Source organism: Strongylocentrotus purpuratus, unplaced genomic scaffold (assembly GCF_000002235.5).
Source record: "Strongylocentrotus purpuratus isolate Spur 01 unplaced genomic scaffold, Spur_5.0 spur5_scaffold_7, whole genome shotgun sequence".
Lineage (NCBI taxonomy): Eukaryota > Metazoa > Echinodermata > Echinoidea > Camarodonta > Strongylocentrotidae > Strongylocentrotus > Strongylocentrotus purpuratus.
In genome coordinates, this window is record NW_022145613.1 from 9195232 (window position 1) to 9221911 (window position 26680).

The 26680-nt window shown below is 35.2% G+C and overlaps 1 protein-coding gene across 3 annotated transcripts; it reads left to right on the forward strand.

Annotated features, from left to right (window-relative positions):
* Positions 1 to 790: 790 nt before the first annotated feature.
* LOC578713 (hyalin) lies at positions 791 to 23845 on the forward strand. Of its 3 annotated transcripts, XM_030974722.1 has the most exons (12): positions 791 to 1557; positions 8290 to 8511; positions 9377 to 9646; positions 10447 to 10695; positions 16754 to 17038; positions 17557 to 17796; positions 19469 to 19492; positions 20440 to 20544; positions 20956 to 20985; positions 21559 to 21591; positions 23046 to 23224; positions 23561 to 23845. In XM_030974722.1, exons 1-12 carry the CDS (start codon positions 1464 to 1466, stop codon positions 23780 to 23782), a joined length of 1953 nt encoding a protein of 650 aa, XP_030830582.1. In that variant the 5' UTR covers positions 791 to 1463; the 3' UTR covers positions 23783 to 23845. The 3 variants fall into 3 exon arrangements, with proteins under 3 accessions (XP_030830582.1, XP_030830583.1, XP_030830584.1); XM_030974723.1 differs by lacking the exon at positions 20440 to 20544; XM_030974724.1 differs by lacking the exons at positions 9377 to 9646; positions 10447 to 10695 and having other exon boundaries at positions 793 to 1557.
* The last annotated feature ends 2835 nt before the right edge of the window (positions 23846 to 26680 follow it).

A 26680-nucleotide genomic window follows, 5' to 3' on the forward strand; every position in this document is an offset into this window, starting at 1 on the left:
GTAGCTTTCATAATTATCGTTGTCATTGTCAGGGACGGGAGATATAGACACAATTAAGCCTAAAATTGAAATTATTGGACGGTTGCAGTTACTTCCATTATCTGGTCTCTCTCTCTCTTTCTCTTTCTCTTTTGTAACCCATTATTTTATCGATAAGATACATTTTCTAGGACGATATCAGTCATGGTAGTGGCAGCAGTGGGATATCCATACACGAATTATCATCTTGTATCCTCATCTACAAGGCAATCATTGCTTATAATGAGCCACTAACTCTGGCATACCAGCGGAAACGAAGCAACAGGTTTACTTTTTTATGTCAGAAGTTTAGGTCTAGTTGCTTGCAATGCTATTCAAAGCAATAAGCATAAGTAAAGCTTATACCTTATTCTTCAAACTTATCGTTCCAATTAATTATCTTTGAGCTTGACACTCGTCCGGATGTCCCTAAATATCGTCAGACGTCAATGCAACGACATTTGGATTTGCAAACCTATAAATGTAAACCACATTTCTGCAGATGAAGTCGCTGGATATTTGTTTTTGTTCAATTTGAAATATATGCAAGGTCTTACAAAAACAGCAATAACTTTCTTATTTTATTTGCCAACGAACCTATAACATTGCATTCAACATTATACACAAAGTTTACTTCTTGTACTAGTTGCAAAATAGTAAAAGCTCTTTTCCCGTTGTGGGGGCACTCCGTCTTGCCTATATTATAGACTACGGAGTTCTTTCTTTGAAGATCACTGAGGCATGGACAAGGAGAGTATGAAAAAAAGCTGGATGATATCACCATTAATACACTACACGAACTGCGATTCTTCCAACAATAGAATCTTTCCTATTCTGAAACCAGCATTGTAAACAGGTATAATATTTGCCGAGGATCATTTTTCTATAGTTCACACTTTGGACGCAGACAACTCCAACGCATGTTTAGCACCGAGCAAACATCTTGGACTCTCTATGTGCTCGTAGCTAAAGTCATTCCCGCGTCAGAGTGCATAGTCACATTGGTGTTCTCCTCAAACTTGGCTTTATTTAAGAACCTGAACTCCTTCTTGATCCGCTTATTCGCAAACGTATTTACCGGGACTTTGTCTAACGCGCGCTGTACCGCCAGGCAACTGAACTTCCGCCACTCCCTTTGCCAAACTTATGTGACTGAGGGACAGATTAAACTGCTCGCATTAATACATATTTCCGCTTTATGTACCAGGCGCCTATTTCACTTGATATCAGAACTTAGCTTGTAACAAAACCGATATATAAGTTTCACCAGACGGCATTCTACAAGAAGGTGTATGGCTGTATTCTAAAATACTTCAACCAGTGAAACAAGCTTTGGATACACTGCGGAATTTCTGCCCGAAATAAAGGAGTACACCTATTTATCAAAGCCTGGATTTTTATAATTGACTTGTGACTTTATTTGCTGATTTTTTTTCCTTAGAATTATGGAGCTGTGCAGTTACCATTTAAGTACAACAAGGACGTATGTTTGGATTTGTGGGATTTTCTTCATTTTAAGTAATGGAGCAAACGGCCAGGGTAAGTGAACTGTTATTATAGGATTTCTCGGTCACTTTCGTAAGCTGGCCACACAAATTCATTTTATGTTCATTCAATTTCGCCGATTCTGTCACCGCAGCTGTTATTTTTCGTTCAAATTCGTTTTTTAGCATTCAAATTCCTAAAACGATCATTCAAAAACATTTCATTTTCATTCAAATTAAAACGTGTTTCTTTTTCGTAAAATTGTCATTCAATTTAAAGCGAGACGATTCGCGATTACGTAATAGCGTCTTCCGTGAATTCAAATTCGTTTCTTTGCATACAGTTTCACACGTTTTGCAGACAAATTAAACATGTACATCTTACTCAGTATGATCATATATAGAACCCCCGCAAGCTTAGTTCCATGTTAAATCCATTTCAAATTGTATGGGTTGGTAAGCAACAAACATGTTATTTGCCCTCACTATGGGTGTAAATGTATACCCACTAAATCATCACTATTTAGCAACTGAACGATCATGTGTTAAGTAGATAAAACCTAGCCATATCAATATAGAATTAGCATGGAACTAAGCAAGAGTGTCTTTTTTATGAATATGCAATGATATAAGTACATGCAAAGTGTGTGTTTACAGACTACGGCTATATTTATTGGAGTGGCGTACCATAATGGTGGGGGGGGGGGGGGTGGTATCAATACTCTATACATTGGTTTATTTTTAATGTTTAGTTTGGTTATGTTTTTGATAAGTTATTCGATTTTCGTAACCTCTTTGAAGCCATTTATATTTGTGTAAATTATATTTCGTCTGTATTGAACATGTTAAGAACAATCTATGAGTATCAGTTCAATCACAATCATAATCACATCAAAATCTGAATCACCATCACACTGAATCACAATCACAATCGTAATCACCATCTCAATTACAATCACGATCACCCTACACAATCATCAATGAGTTTGATACATTGTTTTCTCACTGCGCGCACATCTCAATAGCTAATGCCATGTGGACATAAACTAAAGAATACTTACATACAATCTGAAATCTTGTTTTGGTTATATATATTTCAATGAACATAATTACATCATGCATGACATCATCATGTTCGTCTACATCATATCACTTCCAAAAGACGACCGGGTACGATAAAGTCAGTGATGAGAACATCAGTAAGATGATGTCCAATCTTTTATCTAGAGTTGTTTAACCCTCTACATGTTGATGGGCAAGACATCTAGGCATGTTATATAACTCATTTGTTTAATTTAGATGAGAAACATGTGCATATACCATGTATACCATAGGTTTGTAAAGATAGGCGAATTTGAATGAAAACTTTGTTATTTAGAATGACCCAAAGTGAAATTGAATGGTACAGACGTCCGATTTGCCATTGTTGACGAAAATGAATGCAAATTGCGCATTTGTAAGCGGTTGTTAAATTGAATGAAACAAGTGCTGAATCCATTGACCGAATAAGTAAATCAAATGAAAGAAGTGTTATTTTGAATGAAAGTTACACGCCGGCAGTTTATTTCGCGAATTTGAATGAAGTTTGTATCAAAACGAATGAAAAGCTTACGAAAGTGACCGAGAAATCCTATATTAAAAACCAAAATCATTTTATTGGTTTTATTTTGAAATTAACCGGCAATCAGGCTGTACAAGAAAGACGAATGTCTATGGATTTTTTTTTATCATGAATATCTGCACTAATAATCTATTATTTTTCATCAAATATATTTCTCATGAACGAAATCGAGGTTAATCGCATTAAATTGGTACAATTTGCTGTATAGTTTATTAATGAAATGAGGAAGAATCATAATACTATAATAGTCAAATGAAGTTAGGTGACAAGTGCATATTACAGATAGATAAACTTCTTTGTGAAACAGGGTGTATATATACTTGTTGTTGTTGTAATTCTCATTATTCTAAAAGTTTATTCCATTTGTGAAAGGGCTTTGTGTTTTATTTCCATTCCAATATTCACAAGGGAATCAGAGCATAAAATTCATTTCTATGAATGGAAAAGGAAATGAAAAAAAGAAACGATCAGTTTGCAATAATACCTAACCAGAACAAAGTGACAGTTTATAATATATCTCAAAGAAAGCAAGTGGAAATTAATGTTGTCAGCAAGCGTTGTATTAATAGTCTGATAACATGGCAATTCATTGAAGAAGAAAAACAAAGGCAAGATAAGTTAAAGCTTGTTCAGAAGTGATGTATGTATAATTACTCAATTATGATTAAAATTAATCAATGGTATGAATATGTAATGTGATGAAATGTGTACTATTTCCTGAAATAGAGTTTTCTTTCTATTTAGAGCGGGCAATGATAATGACATGACAACGAAATGTTACAAACAGATTTAAACAAAGTCTTATGAAAACACATTTTGATCATGGCCTCTCGCTTTCAGTTTCATTTCTTATTTTGCACAAGGAATTCGAGGTTCATGCGTTTGTTTGATATCTCACGAAAATAAGATTAGTTTCATTGTGAATTTAATAAGGTCTTCATTCCTGGTAGTCATTGTGAATAGCGATGGGTGTGGTATTGTAGTGTTTGTATTTGGTCGTACATAAAATATAGTCTAGTATGACAAAATGATATAGGATCAGTCGTATTAAGATATTTTTGATCCCCAATTGTAAATGAAGCTATTAAAATGGCCCTTTTTTTGTCTGCTTACCGTCATGGTTTGGATTAATCGTTCTGATGAGATTATTACTAAGGTTGAGTGTAAATTGATATTGGAAGGAATTGAACCATATACCATCCACGACTGAATTTATTTTACCAGTCAAACAATAAAAGTTTGTTGTTGTTTTGGAGAAACATTTTTCAAGATTTGTCATGTATATCATTGTGGTCAAATAAAACCACTTTTTCAGAAAGTAACCGCATGCGAATACACCTGTTAAACTCACCCATGTTATCATTTTTACACATCTGTCCTGTCTTGTTCACGTTAATGGAATGTTTAAAAAATATATATTTAGATAGATTACTATGTCTTGTATATAGTGGCTTTTGTATAAACTCAATTACAAAGGAAACACAAAAGAGAAAAACATACATATTGTCCCTTCTTTGCCTTGGCGACCAAAAATATAGCATATTGTCTCAACCTGACGAATTCTTAGTCAAATGACGTCATCCATACACACTCGAATTATCCTATCAATGAACTTATTCATCAGGTAGTGTTATTCTTGGCCCACCACGTTTTTTTTTTCGTTGCTATTATTCCTGCTATTTTTGACATCTTGCGGAGGGCGGGTGATACCTCGTCTCTGTGAACAATATTCCTTAGCTCTCCCTTTCAGTATCATTACCAATCATAACACAATCTCAATTTTATCGAAACGTTTCTTCAAGGTTGGTGCATTCCATTGCGAGAGAAAGAATACATTATTCAAGGTGACATGACGTAAGAGATTGACCTCAGAAGAAAATTCCCATAAAGGATCTACTTCCGCCGGAAACAAAATAATATTTCTGTTTAATATGTTACATATTTCAATATATTCTTAGTTAGTGCACTGATTGACTGAGTTTATTGATTCGGAATATGAAATATTAAAGAAAATATGGGTAATAAAATATGCCTGTTTTCTCTGTTGCATTTCTTTAGCAAATCATTGTCGCTTTGTGAATCTGGATTTATTGCTTGGGTTTATTGATGAAATTTAAAAACAAACATAAAGTAACAACAATTTCAATTGGACAATGAAAGAAATCTTCTTTGATCAATCTTACCTTCTTCAATATTGAATTTAAACAGAGATAACGAAATAAATACATTTACATGGAATTAGTATTGTAGAGTTCACAATCATGCTGTTTCTTCGGACAGCATATCGACCTTAATCCTTCATTTCTAGATACTAATACTATTCTCGAGGTAAACAATTATACAAAACCGTTGTAAACATAATTTTGTTCCGTTTTAAAAAGAATTCCGTTCCCATACATGATCCTTGATATATTAAAGTGATGGCGTCCAAGTGCTTTATCAAACAAGCAAACGCGTGCTGGCGATTAGGAGGATTTTAAAAGTGGATTACAAAGTTTTGGACAAAGGGAAACAATTCATTCAAATAACACTTTCAGATGTTATATAGATCCTTGGGGATTAGAGAACGGCAAATATTTAGAAAGTGTGATTCATTCATTGGAGAGATGTGTTTTGTTTTCTCTCTTTTTTTTTTTACTTGAGGGGCAGTGCTCATGTGAAATGGTGTAATAATTCACCGATAACATCATTTTGTCATATCATTTTTTTTTCAGGGGGGGGGGGGGGAGGGGGTAAAATAACCATTTCTGGTCTTCTTTATTTCACCATAATAATATATATATATATATATATATATATATATATATATATAGATATAGGAGTTGGAAGGTTACACTTTATTGGTACGAGTTATACAGACTGTTTCGCCAGAAGGCTCATCAGTAACTAAATACATTTAGCTCCTACAGTTGAGCACTGTCAGAAATTGCAGTTTCACTAAACTTGCTTATATATATATATATATATATATAATCATTTTCAGTGTTTGCCTCCATTTCTGGAGGGATATACATGGTTTTCTAGTATTTTCTTCTATCTGTAAACGATAATCCAGTAGGTAAAAGAAAATATGAAGAAGTCTCTGTTTTGTTCTTTCCTTTTTAAATTCTTTTCCAACAAAGCTTTTGTAAATAGTGAAACGTGCATAATTCCAAAAAATATCAACATCTTTTTCCTTCTTTGCATTAAAATCAATACCAAATAATAGATGACGTGGTTTGAAAATAAATTTATATAGACATGAAATATTTCTTTATATTCTCTTCACCTTCTTTCCAAAACTTAATGACTTCGTGACAAGAAAAGAAGATATACAATCACCTGGTTGATTACAATAATAACATTGCTCAGGGACATTTACTTTCCATTTAAACAAATTATTGATATTGCCAAAATATTGTACATGAATTTGAATTTAAAATTGATCAGTAAACTGTCTTTTATACCTTTTAGCTTAAATATCCAAACATCTAACCATGAAGGTATATACATTCAATTCCTAAAGCATTTCTCCAAAATTCCTCCGCTCTAGATTCTTCTATTTTAATCAACTCATGATATCTTCTTTTTGTAATAATATATCATTATTGAGTTGGTAATTTGCCTTAGGTGTACAGCCCTTCCCGATGCCGCCACCGATGGGGTGGTATGTTATTTTAGTAAAGGGAAATCTAAAAATAGACGATAAGCGAAAACTAAAGACTTGAACCATATAACATTCATATCTGTACCACGATCAAGGGGAAATCAATGGAACTCGTGTACAGAGCGTTCCTCCTGTGTTCGTGTCTTCAACGTTGTAAATACTGAGGGATTTTAAAAATATGTTTTAATATTGACTATAACAAGAGACTCAAGGAGACGAAAAGAATGAGCGTTCCAAAGTTCCCTCGATCTCTCATTTGAAAAGAAATTCCGCCAAGTTGAATGGAAAGAGGTGTGCCAATAACTACCCATACAGCAACTTGGGATAAGTGATTTTTTACAGGTCATTGCATTTCACAAGATTATGGGGAGTTATTATCGACATAAAGAAAAGTACAGCCTAACACAAGTATATACGAGACACGGAATTTCATACAGATCCCCATATTTGTATTTTACCTGCAGGCATAAACATTCGCTCAAATCTTTCTTGCGTACAATGATAGTTGCACAATATAAATGGGAGGCATATACACTGTTGGTCTGTGTTGCCATGCCTTGAACCATGATGCATGGCCCTACAGAAGAATATTTCCTGTTGGGGGCCGGGGAAAAATGCAATGAATTTTTGACAATTTATTGCATTTTCTTCGTTTTGGGGGATTTGTGGAAGGGGCCGCGTACCCTAGCAAACACTGCGTACAGTCATGATTCAGGGGCTAAGCAATGGCCTCATTACTCTGAGGCCCCAGGATAAAAATCGTGTCGATCAGCTATATTAGTGCCCTTTTGTGAGGCATTAATCCTTATTACTGTCAATTATGACTTAAGGACGTAGGTCCCTTAGCTGATTAGCATAGTAGCACACATATGATTAAGCAGTCACGCAAAACAAATACTCGCAAATTAATATTCAATAAAATCTGAGAATGTATGCCATTATCTAGATCTATTAGAAATAAATAAGTTTTTAAAATCCTTCCCTAAACTGGGGTAAAAATAAATATTCCACCATTATGACCAACAGTGTATTATACTTCAAAAGGGTGGATAATAAATGTGCGAGCAGTAACCCACACAGCGCCACAGACATAACAAACAAGTATCACATTATGATTGATACAAACATTCCTTTGAAAATAATGATTATGCTTGCTTTTCATTGTTAAGACATACATTTATACAATATCAGAAAATAGATGAATTTAAATCACCATGCCGCTGGGAGATTTCTTGAAACGTGCAAAAGATGTAAACAATAAAAGGTTATTAGATATCTTAGCATATATAAAGCCAAACGTCGTTCCTTACCATTATAATCGCCTCCATATTCCTTGTTCTATTTTCATTACGTAACGTAGTGACTTTTCTCTCCAAGGTGAATGCGTCAGCAAAACAAGGGTAGTTACAATGCAATGATTAAGACTTATGATTCATGTTTACGGTTATGACATATAATTTTTAAAGGGTAGATGATACCTTACTTTCCAAATTATGCCTTCGCTTTCTTTCATTCTACAGTTGTGACTTGCAATTCCGTGGACTCGGATAAATCCAACGTCTTTGAAACCTACAACGTTGCCGTTTCTGGGAACGCAAGCTATAACTTTACCTATGAACCCGAAGAATACGGTCCGACTAACAGGTTGCCAGTAGGCACTAATGAGGTCACAGTGACGGCTTATCCGACGTCATCGCCATCGACTGCGACAGGGAACTGTACATTCAATGTCACTGTTAGTTGTAAGTATAATGCTTATCCATGCTACATCTGTCGTGTCTGTATAATCCGAAATAACATGCCTATTTGGTGGGTGAATTCTTTATCAATATTGTGTAAAGCATTTTACCCTAAAAATTAATATTAAACTGACAAAATAATTTTCTCAATAATTACGGTATGAGCCACCAGACATGTTTGCTTACTTTTCACCACATAATTATGAAGTATATTTTACCCAGACTTTTGATGATGTAACTTCGGCGAAGTATATAGAGTATAAATACCTAAAATATTAATTAATATCAAGTAAATGTATTTCTTGAAGGATGCAAGAACTGACAGCCATATTATTAGATGAGGTAACTTATTTTTTTTCTTCTTCTTCTAGAGGGTCGTTATTGTAAGGAAGGTCATTGTCCTAAGGAAGAGTTGTCCTTGTAATGATGGTTACATGCCCAGGCTGATAGTCGAGGGGTAGTTGTCGTATTCCACAAGAAATGCTCTTCATAATGATATCTATATATTCTTAAGTTTCATTGAACAAAATTCAAAATAACAGACAGTTGAAAAATCTTTTTTAAAGTTCACAGAATAAAACATAACAAATAAAAACGTGGAAAGTTAAAAAGAAAACCCACGTCAAATGACACCCTAGTAGGATTGGAAAAGTAATCAACAATAAAACCTCGACAATGTATGAAATTCAAATTAAGACCATTCTGCTATGCTTTTTGAAATGTAATATTATTTGTCAATCCCAATATTATAACTTTCATTAAAACTGCCGATATATTTTGTTTATGTGCTCTCTTTTTTTGCCTTTAGTATTGTCCATTAAAAGGGTCCTTTTTTAAAATATATCCCAAATTATCATGAATGCCACAGTGAGTGAGCTTCCCATTGCTTGCCCTATAACGAGCGACGTCGAGTCGACAGACCCCGGCGAATCAACTTTCCAGCTCACGGTCAGCAACCTAGCTTTGATCTCCGGCTTCGATTACATTCCCGTTACCTCGAGTTTCATAGAAAGTGAAATTTCGACGAACACGACCGGCGTCGTTAGCGACCGTTTCCCTATCGGTGTCCATGCTATGAGCGTACGGTACTTCGATAGTTACCTTGCTAAAGAGTGCAACTTTACCCTCACAGTCGTGGGTGAGTACTTCGATGAAGATGGGGGTGACAAAGTTCTTTGGTCACGTTTCCGTATTAGTGTAGTTGTTATTATTGTCATTATCATCATTATTATCATCATCGTCTTTATCATTATTATTATTGTTACTATTAGTATTATTATCATGAATATTAGTATTATTATCATGAATAGGCCTATTAGTATTATTATCATGAATATTAGCATTATTATCATGAATATTAGTATTATTATCATGAATAGTAGTATTTATTGCTGTTGTCATCATCATTATCATCATTAACTTTATCGTCGTCATTGTTATTGTTTATATGATTAGCATAATATAAGTTTCATTTTCTATGGTAATCTTCGATAAACTGTAGATAAACTGTTGTAAAGAAATAAAACAACATTTTGACGAGCAAATTCATTCATTTTACCAATAGAGAAATCTACTAGAGTCTAGAAGAATCACAAATCATTTTTCTTTTTAATTACCTTTTCTTTCTAAATCTCTGCATCTCTCTCTCTCTCTCTCTCTCTCTCACTCTCTCTCTCTCCCCCTCTCTCTCTCTCTCTCTCTCTCTGTTTCTTTGTATCACTCTGTCATACCAAAGCCGTATGCACATGTCCCCATTACCTATGCTATCGATCTCCATTAAGATTTATGTAGGCCTATGTATTTTAAATAATGCTTCAAGTTGGAGCCGTAAGGAATTTGAAATGAAGAATCAAGGCCCTGATCAGGCGATCGTCGAATGAGATTGGATGGCGGATTACAATTCAACAACTCTTTTTTTTTCTTCCTTAAAAAACGCAGATATGGAGCCGCCAACGGTCACCTGCCCAGCCGGTATCGTAACTACCACCACAAACGTCATCACATACACACCCATGGGTATTGCAGACAACGTTCCCGATCCGAGTATGCTGCAAGGGTCAATCAGCTACATTCCCGATACCCTGTCACCCGGTTCCCGTTTCCCGTTCGGGATTTCTACCGTGACCATTTCGATTACTGATGGCGCGGGGAACCAGGGAAATTGCAGCTTCGATGTGAATGTATCAAGTGAGTTTTCAGAACAGGATTTATGTTGTGGACCAAAATAATCATATTATTTTCCTTCAAATTGGTAATTATAATAGATTAATTTTGTGGCTACAATGATAGAATAAAATGCCATGTCGTTGAAAATGTTTTAATGGCCCGTTTTGATCGAGAAAATAATTTGTTAATCTCTCAGGATTTTCTTATTAAAGGGTTTTCAAATTTATTTTCCTTTTAAAAATTATTAGTATCAAATGCAATATAGTCATGAAACAAAAATGGATGTAGTGCTCGAGAATCGGGTATATCTTAAGGCAGTGGCGTACCTGGGGTACTCCGTCAGGGGGGGCAAGCGACCGAAACAAACAAAAAAGGCGATGCTAATTTTCACTTCTGGCGAGCGAGCGAGCAAAAAAAAAATCTTTAAGTAACGTTTGATATATAAACTGGTATTGTTGCAAGTTGGGGGTGGGAACATTCACTTGTTAGCGACGTTAAAGGGAAAGTCCACCCCCAAAATAAGTTTGTTTCGATAGAGGCAGAATAATAAGAAAATCAGGTGAGTGAAAGTTTGAGCAAATTCTGAAAGAAAATAAGAAAGTTATGAATTATTGAAGTTGTGATCAATCAAATACAAATTGGCAACTCTGTGACTTATTATACGAGCTCTCCTTCATTTGCTTTGTGCGTAATATTCCATAAAATCATGTTTTCTTCGTTATTGATGACGGAATATATATTTGTTCCTTGCAGGGGGATATAGAAACATATTTGCAACTATTATATTTAGGGTGCATGTATGGTTGAAATTTTTCTTGAGGGAAAATGAAAATTTTAGATTTTTTTAGTACTGAGCAAATGGAAGTTGAGCTCGCATGCCAATTTGTGTTTGATTGATCACAACTTCAAAAATCCTAACTTCCTTATTTTTAATCGGAATTTGCTCAAACTTTCACTGACTTGTTTCTCTCATTTTTCTACTCCTATTAAAACTAACTTAATTTCAGGGTGGACTTCCCCTTTAATTTCATTTTTTTGCAAACGAGTGTAGCGAGCTAGAAAAAGAATCACTTCTTTTTTAATAAATGCCACTTAAACTTGGTTCAATTGTCCCATGCAGGGCGCGGGAACAATATTGTGTTTAGGGTGATTTTATACCCATTTTAGCTAGCGAGCGAAAATTCTCTAAATGAATTGCTATATAAAATTTGTTTCATTGTTGCAGGTAGGGGGCGGGCACAATCGTGTTTAAGGCAATGTCAATCCCATTTTGGCGGGCAGGCAACCCCCTACATTTCTCTTTTTAATGATATTGTAGCAGGTTAGTGGTGGGCACATAATTCCACGAGCTAGCGAGCGTAGCGAGCGAAAAAAAAATCACTTTTCTTTTATAGGGAAAATATGGTACATAAAACTTGGGTTCATTGTTCCATGTCAGGGACGTGATTATTAAAAAGCGGTGTTATTTCTATTTTGGCGCCAAAAGAGCGAGCAAAAAAAATCACTTCCCTTTTGTAGGGAAAATATGGTATATAAACTTGGGTTCATTGTTCCATGTCAGGGACGTGATAATTAAAAGCGGTGTTATTTCTATTTTGGCGAGCGAGCGTAGCGAGCGAGCAAAATTTTTGTAATGATAATTGGTTCATAAATTTCAGATTTTTTTTGTTGCAGGGCAGGGCTTACACAATCATGTCTAGGTGATGTTAATTCCGTTTTGGCGAGCACGAGCACACCAAAACTTCTTTGAATAACGTTTGGTACATAATTATTAACTGGTTGTTGCAGGTTGGGGCGGGCACGTTAGCGGTGTCAATTCCATTTTGGCGAGCGAGCATAGCGAGCAAGCAAAAAAAAAAATTCTCTTTTAATAGAAATTAATAAATAAACTTGTTTTTATTGGTGCAGGTCAGGATGGACGCAATCGCGTTTAACGCGATTCAATTCCTTTTTGGCGAGAGGGCGAAAAAACTCTTCCATTTTTAATGATATTGTTGCAGGTCAAGGGTGGGCACAATTGTTTCCAAAGCAATGTCTATTCATTTTATTCGCGAGCGAGAAAAATGAATTAGTCTCTTTTAGTAACATTTGGTACCTATAGTGTGTGTTATTGTTGCCATGGTTGCAGGTCGGGGCCCGTCGAGGCAGGCACAATTGTCCCGGACAATTGTATTCTAGGCAATACTAATCCTTTTCTTTTTTCAGGGGGACGAGCAAGTGAAAACATTTAATACAAAATAGGCTAGCAAGCAGTTCGCGCCAGCGAATAGTTGCAAATTTGTTATATCACTTATATTTTCCTATTTTCATTTGTTTTAATTTTTCAGGGCCGTATGCGGAATATTTTTCTGGTGGGGGAGGGGGAAAGATGCGTTAAAAGTTTTCGAAGAATCTCAAAAGCAAAAGGAGTGAAGGGAGTTTGAGCGACCGAAGTGGTCATGAGGGTATATTTTCAAAAGTAGAATTGAAGGATTTGGTATAGGCCTACACTACATTTTCAGGAAAAAACTGTATGTTTTCAAAATATCTGGGGTCAACTGCCTCCCCCCCCCCCCTGGTGCGTAGGGCCATGGTCTTTTTTTTAAAAAAAATCCCCATTTTTATTCCTTTCCTTTTCTTTTCCCTTTTTCTTCCTTTTCTCTTCTTCTTCCTTTTTTCTTTCCTTTTTTCCTTTTTTCTCTTTCTTTCCTTTTTTCTTCCCTTTTCCTTTTTTCTTTTTCTTCCCTTTTCCTTTCTTTTCTTTTCTTTCCCCTTTTTCTTTTTTTTTCCCCTGGAGCCCGTCAGGGGGGGCACTCTGCCCCCCTTGCCCCCCCATAGGTACGCCAGTGTCTTAAGGGCTCTAAATGTTAAGTTATTGACACAAACCACAACATGTGGAGAAAAAAAAGTTGCGAATGAGTTAAGACCATCGCACACTCTACGATCTGATATAGGCCCACACTCTGTGTAATAAAAACAAAAGAAAGATGGGTAAAAACAATTCCCAAATGTTGATCGTTAGATTGTTGAGAGAAGATCGATCAATTTAAGATTCATTTAAAGCATCAATCCTTATATGATTCCAATTACATTGTACCTAGTGTGCCATATATTATCATTTAGATTATCATACTGCATGCGAGTTCTATCCTCATTAATGTATACTCTTTGTTTGTAAGGAATGAAGATTTCCATTGTAATGAACAGATTTCTTACATGCATTTCTCTCTCTTTATCCATCTAGAACAAGTTCAGCTGTAAATAGTTCAGTTCATCATTAAAAATTTCCTGTTGCCATGTCTCATCAACGACAAAGCATTCTCATCATTATAATGGATAAAATTATGATATAGTTGTGTATATCATTCTTCACAATAACCGACTGGAATATGCTAAACTTGTTTGGCATATTGTTTCATATAATATCTACTGCTACATGTAGTTTTTTCATTGGCATATTAACTTTCATTTTTAAGTAGTTCCGTTTTCATTAATGTATCATAGAGCACTTTGAAAACCATTTAAACACTTTATCCTGTGTTATCATGATGCCATGCTAGTTTATTATCAGCAGAATTCTACAAGCTTGGATATACCATGCAAACATTGTCTCTGTCATACTCGTGTACTTCCACTCTACAAAAAAGTGAAGCATTTAGGAACATACTGATTTGAACACAAGATGCTTATCATTCAAACAACTACATATAATGTGAGAAGTTATTGTTTCAAAGAACTCACTATTTGTGTGTATCATCGCAGTATTTTATAACCATCGTACCGTGATAGTAGGATTGATATTTTTGAAATTAAAGTACATGTATTGAAATGGAGATTTTTGTTTAAATCAAGATCAATCAATCATATAGCTAGCACTTTGTTTTGTTTTGTTTTTCTCTGCTATACATATATAGAATGCTCAGTTTTATCAAGTAAAGAATTTTCATATTGGAGAAATTAAAAAAATTAAAGAAGTGCAATGTACCTGTTTACATTTGATGGATTATTATGAAGTACATGCATGTTCATCATTACAGTTCAAAGAAAAGTTGTACGAACCAAAGTCAGGTGTCAAAGATTTATTTCCTTCTTCGATGTACTTTAGGAAGAAATCGCCAAAATGGCAATGGCGAAATGTATGTATGTGACTTACATGAATGATGAAAGCCTATGTTTGTTATTGTATTTAGATATGAGTGTGTATGTTGAGATTGTTGGTTAACAGTGGCGTAGATTGGGTCCAGCTTTTGAATGAAACTGGTCTTACAATGTAGATAAACTGTTAGAGAACACGGCCATGAAGTTAGGGGAGAGTGTCATATTATGTTCATTCATTGCCTTTCCCTCTTCTGTTTTCTATCTTCTGCTATCTTTCACTCATTTCATTTTTTTTCAATTCATTTATTTATTCAATCATCAAACTATATATACAATCAAAATAAGTTACATCAAACATTTAGCAAAACAGAACACTTAATTTTTTCTCTCACGTTGTTGCTTTTCAATATGGGTAAGCCGGAAAGGGAGGGGCATTTGCATATTAAGCCCTTCCATTTTTGCTGGTAGCTACGCCATTGTCGATTGATTATTGAACTGTAGTTGCATACGTATCGGAATGTATGTATTTTGTAATATTGTTATGGTTGTTGCGGGTTCTGTGAATAAATGTGCTAATCTATAGTGTGTATGTTGCAGGAGGATTTGGAGGATGAAGTTTTGTTTAATCGTTGTAACCAGTGGCATGTATGCAGGAAAATGGGGGATATTCTTCTTCCCTCTTCATAAGCAATTTTTTCCCTCTAAGATCAGAGGGACAAAAACAACAAAACAAGAAAAGAAAAGAAAGGAGACAATAGGACCACCTCTCACACAGAACATTATTTTGCCTTGTTAATTCGCATCTCATTCTCAAGTTAGAACGATGCCCTTGCCATTCATGAGTGCCAGTGCCCCCTTGATCGCAGGAAATATGAAATGCATCTGGTTGCCATGTATATATTGAACTGGATCACTGAGGGAATATAATACAAAATGATACTGTTCATTGACACTTTTTTTTTTATTCTATAACAAGAACAATTGTAATAAAATACCTGAGACAATCCGACTTTCCTTCACTTTGTGACATGGCCAAACAAAAGATTGCTCTACAAATCTCAAAACATCTTTTTGTAAGTTTTTTGATGTATATTTAAAAGTTTAGATGGCAAGGAATGTTGTTAAGGGCACAGGAAAACAATACATGGGACTGTAGTGTAAATGGTACACATAAATAGGCATCAAAGAACGCTTTTTTACAGGGCGCACTTTTTAGGGATGGCAACATTCATAATTGGTTTCAGCACAAATAAATGTGCGTGCTATTGTGTGGTTGCAGGAGGTGACCCACGAAAATGGAAAACTAGCCGCATTTTTCACGTCACGCCCATTGTCTGATCCTACAGCAAGTGGAAGCAAAATTAATATTTAATGTTGAATTACTGGCACATGCACTATTTGCCCTCATTTTCTTGATCAGTGTACGTATTGATGAGGCAATCGTTAGGACACCTCGTGTGCAACGGGAATCGATAATTTGTTTGTTTGATTTTATTTCTGCATTATTTTGTCAGCATATTGATAAAAAATTAATATACAAACTAGGTACATAATTATCAACAAAGTTAAAATACATGTACAAACATAGACTATCGTAATATAAATTATTGTACTCTTCAAACTAACACATATTCAAATGAGTTGACAAATGATAATGCCGTTGGTATCTCAATCCGTGCTTGCCCTAATCTCGATAGCCTGTGATGGATAAGCCTTATACACTGTATATACTGTCTATTTACCGGGGTTATTACTAAGTAAAACAATGGCGGGAAAATTTATAAGAATTATAACCAGCAAACAAATATTGAGCCGAGGACAGTTGGGCCGGTCCAGCTAACAATTTTGAATGATATTTAGGTGGGTTAAAATTATTTTTAGGAAGATAAATTGGACTGATGACAACTTATTATATACCAATTTTGTCTTACTTTAAATATTGTAGATTATAAAAACTACATTTCCATGGTATAACGTCATTTCTTACCTTGTATGCCTACAGTACAAGATCTTCCAATCGTCTGCCCAATGACACCCGTGGATTTAACCGTCGGGACAGATTCTGGTGAACCTTTCTACACTTACCAAGACCCACAATTCATCGTCACGTATCTACCTGAGTCTACGACGTATGATCCCTATGGAAGTATCACGATGATGAGAACTTACGGGGGTAGCTCTAGCAGTCCTGAACTAGCCATCTCACCATCAGCACACACTGTCAACGTTATTATATCAGATGGGACACTCTCAAAGTCATGTACAGAAGCAAGGGTAACTGTAGAAGGTAAGGTTTCAGATACCTGAAATAAAGTCATATGAAGTCAGTTTCAATACAGACCTAAAGTGTCAGTCACACGTTTGGGTGCACCTTGGGTATTACGATAGACTTCCAATTTGTCTTCCCAAACTAAATGATTTGTTACTGATATTCTTGAATGCATGTCTAGATGGCTACTTCCACGTGTGATTGTGTTTCATTACCCTGGTTTAAAGATTCAAACTTGCAAAAGCGCGGTCAAGTAGCTAGTAGCTTCATGACATTCTCTGTTCAAATTGATGCTGCAAGTAAATATCACACTACCTCTGACCTACTACATGCAAAATGTAATCTAAAGAACGAGTTTTGTTTCTTGACACCATTGGATGTGTTAAGATTTAAATAATATCCGAATTATTGAGTGTGACATCAATAGAAAACGTCATAATGGAATTAGATATACAGTAGGCTTGCGGATGCACCATGTGAGAATTAGATGCTATGATCCAAATTTGTTTATTGTTTCCATAATTTATCACTAACAGATCGGGAGCCCCCTGTAATCGTCTGTCCAGATGACATTTACCAGGATCACACCTCAGTGGATTCCACATTCCAGCTCAAAAGCAGTTCTGATAACTCTGGCGAACCCGTAGTAGATTTTTCACTCCAACCCTTCATAAGGGATATGTCTTATCCTATAGGAACGACAACGTACACTTTCACTTCCTTTGACAGTGCTGGAAACAATGCGTCGTGTTCGTTCAACGTTACAATTGAAATAGGTATGCAAAATATATTGAACAAACCGTTTTATCTGTACATTAATTATTATCAGCCAAATACACGTACAAAGTTTTCTTTTAGCAATCAGAGTTCTTTATTTTGCGTGCTTTTTTCAATCAGCTTAACTTCATATTATTCGGTTTCAGTCTTCTTGTTAATATGACGAGAAAAAATTCTTTGTTGAACGCCATAGCCTATTCTTCGAGTGGGTCTCGACGACGGTTTCACAAAACATATGTTAGGTGTGATGTCCACAAACTTATGTATAAGAATATTATTTGAAACTGATCTAATTGTATGGCAATGACGACGAATTTTATTTGCTCATAAAAATATACATTCTAATTTTAACATTTTTGCAAACCCCATTTCTTTTTGCCATCATACTTTTCTATCATACTCCATCAGATAATATCACGGAATTGTTATACATGTACATTAAAGGTAATACAAAGTTTTGGGAATTTTTGAAAATTGGATGGTGGTGATTCTTTTCAATTTTGATATATTTGGATGCCCCTGTGGATGTAATATAAGCACTAGAAATTTTAGCCCCTAAAACACTTCTGCTTTCGAGAAAAATTGAATATAAAAATTTACCGGTGCTCCCGGTAAATTATGATAAATTTCAATTAACGCCGTACGGCCGTACAATGGTAGGTGCGACCATGAACATTTCAGAATATGTAGTTGTGATATATAATTTCCAAACGGGAATAGCTAATCGGTCGATTTTAGTCAAGAAACATATTGGTATAGCTTAATTAATATCTTGACCTTGAGAGGGAGCTAAACAACATAAAGAGTTTATTATTCATAATTTCATAACTTTAGAATCGATTTCAACCGCGACAACGATCACTGAATATTGTAGGGTCACATATGCTTCCAATATGTTCATTTGAACCAAATTCATGACCCCATACCAAAACTTTGTATTACCTTTAAATAAAATGTCACTAATTAGGCCTAGATATTACAATTTGTCGATGTCTGATTGATATGTGCTAATTCTTACTGCTTGATCTCTGACTCATATGGTACAGGTATCAAAGCATATCATATTTAATAATAATAATAATATTCAGTTCTTGTATAGCACATATCGCTATGCGCTTCCAAAGAGCTTTGGAAATGATTACACTAGCTTTAGCTCCGGCAGCCGATATCAGCGCACAGTGCATTTCAAGGAATAATCCTACCCGGTAGCTATTTACCTCACCTGGGTTGAGTGTGGCAAATGTAGATTAAAATTGTCACTCTTGCCAAAGGACATTAGTGCCGCGGCGGGCCTCGAACCGCGGACCGTGATCCACAGTTCGGTGACATATCCACCCGACCACGCGTACTTGTTTCTTTATCAATTGTAGTTAAAAACTGTAAGTGATGATATAAATTCACAAGATAAAAGTACATTGTAAAATGCAGCCCAAAATGCTTGCATTATAGATTTCTTTTGAAAAACAACAAGGTGTAATTTGAAAGATGGATATAAAATGGAAAAATTATGGCATAATATATATTTTATCAGAATGACATGGTTCTAGTGTTGGCGTATAATAGGCCTATCACTTCTCTCGAATTATAAATAAACAATAAATGCTTCATTGTTATGATTGATTGTACAACCAATTAGTAATAGTTCATATTTGTTTTGTTGCTCGTTTACAGCTCCACAGACACCTACTCCACAAGGTAAGAACTAGCTGCACATGCTCATGCATTAATTCATATTTATCATTGCTTTTCTGGGGGCATAATATGTTAATTGGCATGTAATTCATTAACCGTTTCCGTTTGGTTATCCACTGATCATTAATCAATGGCCTTTTTACTTCTTTGGTCACAGCCACCCATGAAACACGTTAATAATTTGTCATGTAATTCATTCATGTGTTGTTATGCTGGGTTTTCATCATCACTAAATCATGATACTGCACTCTAACCTTATGTCTTTGAAAGCATACGATTCCTTTGTGTAATCCTTGTGGTCAGTTAATGTTATCACGTTTTAACGCTCATTGAGGGATTTTCATCATTAATCCATACGTATTATTAATTCTTTAACAAATTATGTTTATATATCCACCGTATCTAATCAGACTCAAAACGATGTGTCTTTGCGTACAATATTTTAATAATATATGCGTTATTTCCATGGGCATAGATGGGTGTGTACTTGAATGTTATTTAATAGAAAAATACATGTAAACAGTTATGCACGATTATGTATGTATGCATACACAACCATGTTCTGCATGTTCATCTAATGCTCTCCTCACTCAAGTGAAAGATGAGGAATTCAAGCTCCGTTTCATTCATAACAGCGCTTCCCTTCTTTAACAAACATCTTCTACTTCTGTCAAAACCATGATTTCAATTCCTGCATCCTATCACAGCTACAAATTCTTCTGCAACTCCATCCTCGTCATCCATGTCTGTTACATCCACGAATTCCATTACTGTTTCATCCATGCCGTCTGTGCCAACTCCATCCTCGTCTTCCATTGCTGTTTCATCCATGACTTCTTCTTCTACTCCATCCTCCTCTACCATTCCTGTTACATCCACGACTTCCGTTCCTGTTACGGTCACATCTTCCGACCCAGTAGGAACGATGAATTCGAATTCCGTCACAACAGACAATATCACTCCCGTCACGTCCATGACATCCACTCCAGCCATATCCGTCACTCAAAGTGAAACGACGACGTCATCATCGACAACCTCACAGACTCTGGGTTCCGGTAATTTTGTTACATTGAAATCTCTAATCTGCTTAATAACCTTCATAATATAAATGTGCATATATCTAATTATCATGATATGAATGTTTATTATAAGATTATATCACATAGATTCACCTAAATTGTTACTAACATAACGTTTTCTATTCGGAGGGTGGGAGTCTAACCCTTCCTCTTCCTCTGTGTGTTTATGTATCCCTCTCTCTAATGAAAATGATGTGTGTTAATAAATAAGGTATAGTTATATTTATATGGTACACTTTGAAATCAATTTCTACCAGAAGTTGATGCTAATGGTCTTGGTAATATTTATATATATATATATATCGAAGGTGGTTTGTTGTAAATAAGTCTCAATTTTATTTTTGTTTTCTTTAATGATGTATTTATTGTGTTGCTTCTGTATTGCAGAGCCAACCAATGCGATGGAGTCAACAGCTGGTAAGATGATTTGATAATGATCAATCTCTGTAATGATAGCAAGCATGGCGAGTGTAGATGTGAAAATGTCACAACATTAAAGACAATAGATTTCTCCTCAATTATTATGCCTTGTGCCGCAGCCCCTGCTCAAACTCTCCTTCACCATCTCACTTTCACTTTCTCTTTGTTCATCTCCTTAACTTTCCTCCCTCTTTTCCACCTTTCTTTTTCCTGCGTCGTCAGGTCTCTTGCAGTTTCTATCACTTACATTTTACAGAATTTCTTATTTCTCTTGTATTCATTTCCCCATACTTCAAATTATATCTTATTTTCATTCGAAGAAAAAAAACCCGGTAGGTTTTCAATCCTAAAACACAAAGCACAAATGCAAGAGAGTTGTAGATGTATGGGCGAGGATGATTCTATGTGTGTGGGTGTGTGGGGGTGTGTGGTTATAACTCATCACCAATGTTTTTATCAACTTTTAATAACTTTTCTTTGTTATGTTTCCATGTATTTTTGTAGATGAACTAAAATGACAAGTTAATTAATCACACTTCCATTACTTTATATCTCACTTTTAATTTGCAGAGTCTACCAATGCGATCAAGTTAACAACAGCAGGTAAGTGATGTCTGTGTCTTTCACCAAATTCTTTCTCTCCTTCCTTAACCCTATTTTAACTGGGCTATTTCAGACCAGGTTTTTACTGGGGGGGGGGGGTCAATTTGACCCCCCCCCCCCTAAGATCTCGGCCGTTTCAACGCCGATCGCCGCGAAAATTTGCATGCATGTCAAGTGAAGTGTATAGAATACTACGGTAATTTCAAATTTTTGAAAAATTCACTCATTTGCATATTTATGGTAATTTATGCAAATAAGGTCATCAAACTCACATTTCTGCCCATAAAGCATAGATTATTCATGTTTACCTATTCTTTTTCAATACATATATTCATTAGACCATTTGGAATAATAATACAACACTAAAAATTGGAAGAGCCAGGTTATTCCTTATGTTATCTCTTGTTTTTATAATTTCTTATGTGTTTCATTGTTTTTTTAACTTATGTATTTTATTGTTTTTGTTGTTTTATTTTATTTATAACTACAATTCAACTATTTTGACCCCAAAACAAACATCTAAACTTTAAACAAGACTGAATTACCAATGTTTTATCTATTTTTAGGAAAAATGACTTTTACATATGTTTTGTACACAAATCATGAAAATGAGCGATTTTCGGGCTGACATGCGAAGACAAAAGGTCACGTGACCTTGTAACCGTAGGTCCGATTTTCGAAAAAATTATTTTAAAAGATGCGTAAGACTCGAAAGTAAAAAGTCATGAAAGGAAAATGTTATATCTGCCGCGGTTTCGGAGTAGTCGCTGTTTTACTGTTCTTCCTGAGGGCCCTGGAATTAGTATTACCATGGCAAAGGAATTTTAAGAGGGAAAATCCTAACGGTATTAATCCGATGGAAAGTGATGGAAATAAAGTCGGTGACGGTGGGAACACTGTGGATTCATAAAAGTATTTTGGTGTATATTGGTTAGGGTTCTTGACTCTTGCACGAGATATCCTGACTTCGATCCTTGATCAGTGCCTACAAGCCATATTCGGAGACTTTTAATCACGTTTGTCCTTCTCGACTGAAGTTTATTAAAGTTATTACCTGGCGATGATGCAGTAATAATGGCTGAAGTGCCCTCTGAAAGAGCGGGAGCAATAGTGATGAGGCTGCACTGGGTAAAGAAGACCATACTATGATTATCTTCATTCTTTTTCTTCCTCTTCTTCATCATCTTCATCTCCTTCTCCTTCTATTATCATTATTTTCATTATTGTTATAATTATTATAATTTGTTGTATTGTTACTATGTTTAATAATAACAATATTACTAGTATCCTTGAATCCTTGATACCGCTGAAGTGTCGAATACCCCCAAAACGCATCAGAAGATGGTATCAGGGTTAGGGTGAGGAATAGGATCAGGATACGGGTTAGAGCAGCAGTTACTAATTTGAATGGTGGGGTATTCTATAAAATGGCCCTATTTTTTCATTGCATATAGGTGCCCTAACGATGCCCAACAATTTACCTATCATCATCGGGTGTTCGGTAGCCGGTGTCGTTCTCCTGATCATCATCGTCATCCTTGCTGTCATCTGCAGCAATCCAGGCAGACGAAGTATCTTTGGGATCGGGGCCAAGGAACCCAGTAAGATAAGACAAGTCGGAGCAAGCAGACATGTTAGTATTTCAATGATGATGACAATAAAAATGATAATGATAATAATAATGACAATAATTATTATAATAATAATAATAATAACAATGATGATAATAAAAACAATAATAATAATAATAATAATAACAATAATGATAATATTTTAACAAAAAAGAAAATAATAACAAATATAAACTTGATCATACTAATAACGATATTAACTTTGCTTACACCGAAAGGCGTCAATGATAATAAAGATAATAACAATAGGAATACTTAAAAATTATTGTGAAAAACGAAAGGTTAAAAAATAACCAAATCCTTGAAGTTTCGTTGATTGTCTTGGTATTTTGCCACAGGGGGTCGCTACCGACCCTGTGCTGCTGGCCGATCGCCTTGAGCGGACCAGAAGCAACATCTACGCCACCAACGACTTCGACGTCGAGATGGAAGAGACCCCAGAAATGACAGAGACCAATGGAGCAGCTGGTGGATTGAGAGAAATGACCGAAACGAACGGAATGGACTATAACGACCTCTACGGCACGACAGACGAGTTGGCGGGGAAGTCAGTCTTATGAAATCTGGACGTCGAACACGATATCGAACCCCTCATCGTCAATTTAATGAACACTTTTCGAACCCAAAAAAACTGTACGCTATTTTTCGCATCTTATATAATTATATTCATGTATACAGGTCTTTGTCCGGGTCTAGGTTAACCAAATGCATGTAGGTTTCCGAAATATTTATACAAGTCCGGATTGTACAGGCAAAATAAAATGTCTGATCCTCGATCGAAGACAGATTTGAATTATTATGCCATGATGTGCAGGAACGACAAGATCAGGGGGGCGTTTCATGAAACAATTAGTCGGTGGTTTTCACCGACTAATATCCTTTTCACCGACAATTCAATAGTCAACTACTATTTTCCAGGCCTCTGATTGGTCAAATTTAGTCAGTGCTGACTAAATTGTCGGTGAAAATGATATTATTTGGTGACAACCACCGACTAATTGTTTCATGAAACGCCCCCAGGGGTTCAGGTTGCATAGCTCTTATGATTATGTGTTATATGTTATGATATAAGAATGTATTATATCTATGGATTACGTGATATAGAGTTCTAAGGTTTTTACGGTATAAACAAATTAGGTGTTGTGTCTGTTGGGAGACGAGGGGTCATCGTTTGTACCTGTTCGATACGATGCGTTAATACGATACACTAACGTAGAACTATGTCAGCGACTGGTGCATTCTTTAATGCACCTTGACTTGTGTGACAGTGATAACGTATACAAAGTAAATGAAAAATGAAGACTGCAAAAACAATGTGCCTTGAATTGAAGGCACTTGCACTAATTTGCTACCATAGGCCTGATTAGTGTTGGTTATAATAGTTTATGTTCTATAACCAGCTATCGGCGTTTATTCAAGTTTTTTAAAGATGATATCTCTTGACACAAATGTACTTCTAAATTGGTATAAAATGTTACAAATGTATGTCAACACTTTTCAGGATTGCTGCTGCTTTTGGAATTAAAAAGCTTATTAAATCATTCGCTTTAAGACCATTTACATATTCGACTAGACTATGATACAATTGGTATAAAAATGTTACGAATGTTATGCTTTTCAGGATTGCTGCTGCTTTTGGAGTTAAAAAGCTTATTAAATCATTCGCTTTAAGACCATTTACATATTCGACTAGACTATGATACAATATTTTGTTAGCCATTGTATAATTAATGTCATTTGCCTTGTTGTAGAGGCTATTTGGAATTTTTAAAGATTTCTTTTGTCATAGTATATCAAAATATATCAGCATTCTTATTGCAAAATATTTAATCGAACATAATACACTATATAAACAATTATGAATCCTCCAAGTTAAACCCTTACTGACATTACCTCCTCATTAATTGGGACTGCCGACGTAGGCCAAAATGTTTAGTTCAAACTATAATGAATAACGAATCTAGATTTTACCAAATAATCATCAATATTCTGTTTTTTAGATCAGATGTACATACAGATATGAAATGATGATACGAAATCACTTAATCTTTGTTTTTATAAATGTATAAAAATATATATATTTTTAATGCTATAACACAGTAGTACTTCTGATTTTTCGTTCCTCTCATCAACATACACATTTTTACTTGAACATTCAACTTATGATGTAAAAATGTCCAAATAATTTGAAACGATATTCATATTCAGTATATTCAGTATTCTGCATATTAGTATTCCTGAAAAGTACAATAATAATGGAACATTAAATAAATTTAATAATAAATTATACCTTGTTTTCCATTGACGTGATTCATTTCTAATACGATCGCCAAGACTTTAACAAAAATCGACCTAAGGCAATTAAAATACACTATGAATATGACTGACAAAGACAGCGGACAAAATATACAGTTCCTCAGGTAGACAAAGGAACATCCCTTCACTGCTATTATGTACAAATGTGTAGAACAGGTGTCACATGCATATTCACCTTTTTACATAATAGCAGTGAGGGGAAGTTCCTTTGTCTAACTGAGGAACTGTATATTTTGTCCGCTTTCTTTGTCAGCCATGTTCATAGTGATAGCCTTGTACTTCACATATTGCAACGTGCGAAGATGACAATGACATGATGCGTAATCGGAACATGATTCCTACAGGCAAAACGATGGGGGTATTGCCATTATTAAAGGTATTGTCCCATTTGCAGGCCAAAAATGAAAAGGTTAAATTCTAACGGCATTTGAAAGATAATACTAATTTAGAACTTCCCTAAAAAGAGGGGGGCTTAAAAATGTCTTTAAGTAGGAAAATAACGACTATTAGTTGTCGAATCGACTTCAGAGCTATATAGAGCCAGTTAGTAACAGTCTGTTTTGTCGGACCATTCTACCAAATGGTCATACGTTTTAGGCTGCGCAAAGATTTAATCGGTTTAATTTTGGCCATTACAAGAAGTGGGTTATTGATGTAGACAAATGCTCATGTACCCTTTACAGCTCATTTTTTGTATGTAATTATCAAAGAAGAAAAGAAAAAAAAAGCCAGACAGTCACTCAATAGTGTCCGACAGTGAAGTCTAGCAAGTAAACGGGTTTGCTTGCATAATTTGAATATTAGGACACTGCTAACGTTTAAATTCCACAGATAGGACATACATGACATATTCATAATTCCTGCAAAGTTCTACAGAATTTGATGTTGGCTGCAAATGGGATGTAGTACCTTTAAAGTGACTTGGTAACATTGTTGAAGGTTGATGAAAAAATTGCTTAATTTTTGTATAAAATTTTATTATATTCCTTCTACTGTACTAACCCTCTGAAATGCCAAAAATCCTGATTTTTTCTTCAAACCACGAAGATATCTATAGTTTTCTTTGAAGGACTCGATGTATGACACCCTCTAACAGTGATTAACAGTAAATTCTCCCAACCATTTTTGGATTTTCCCAACCG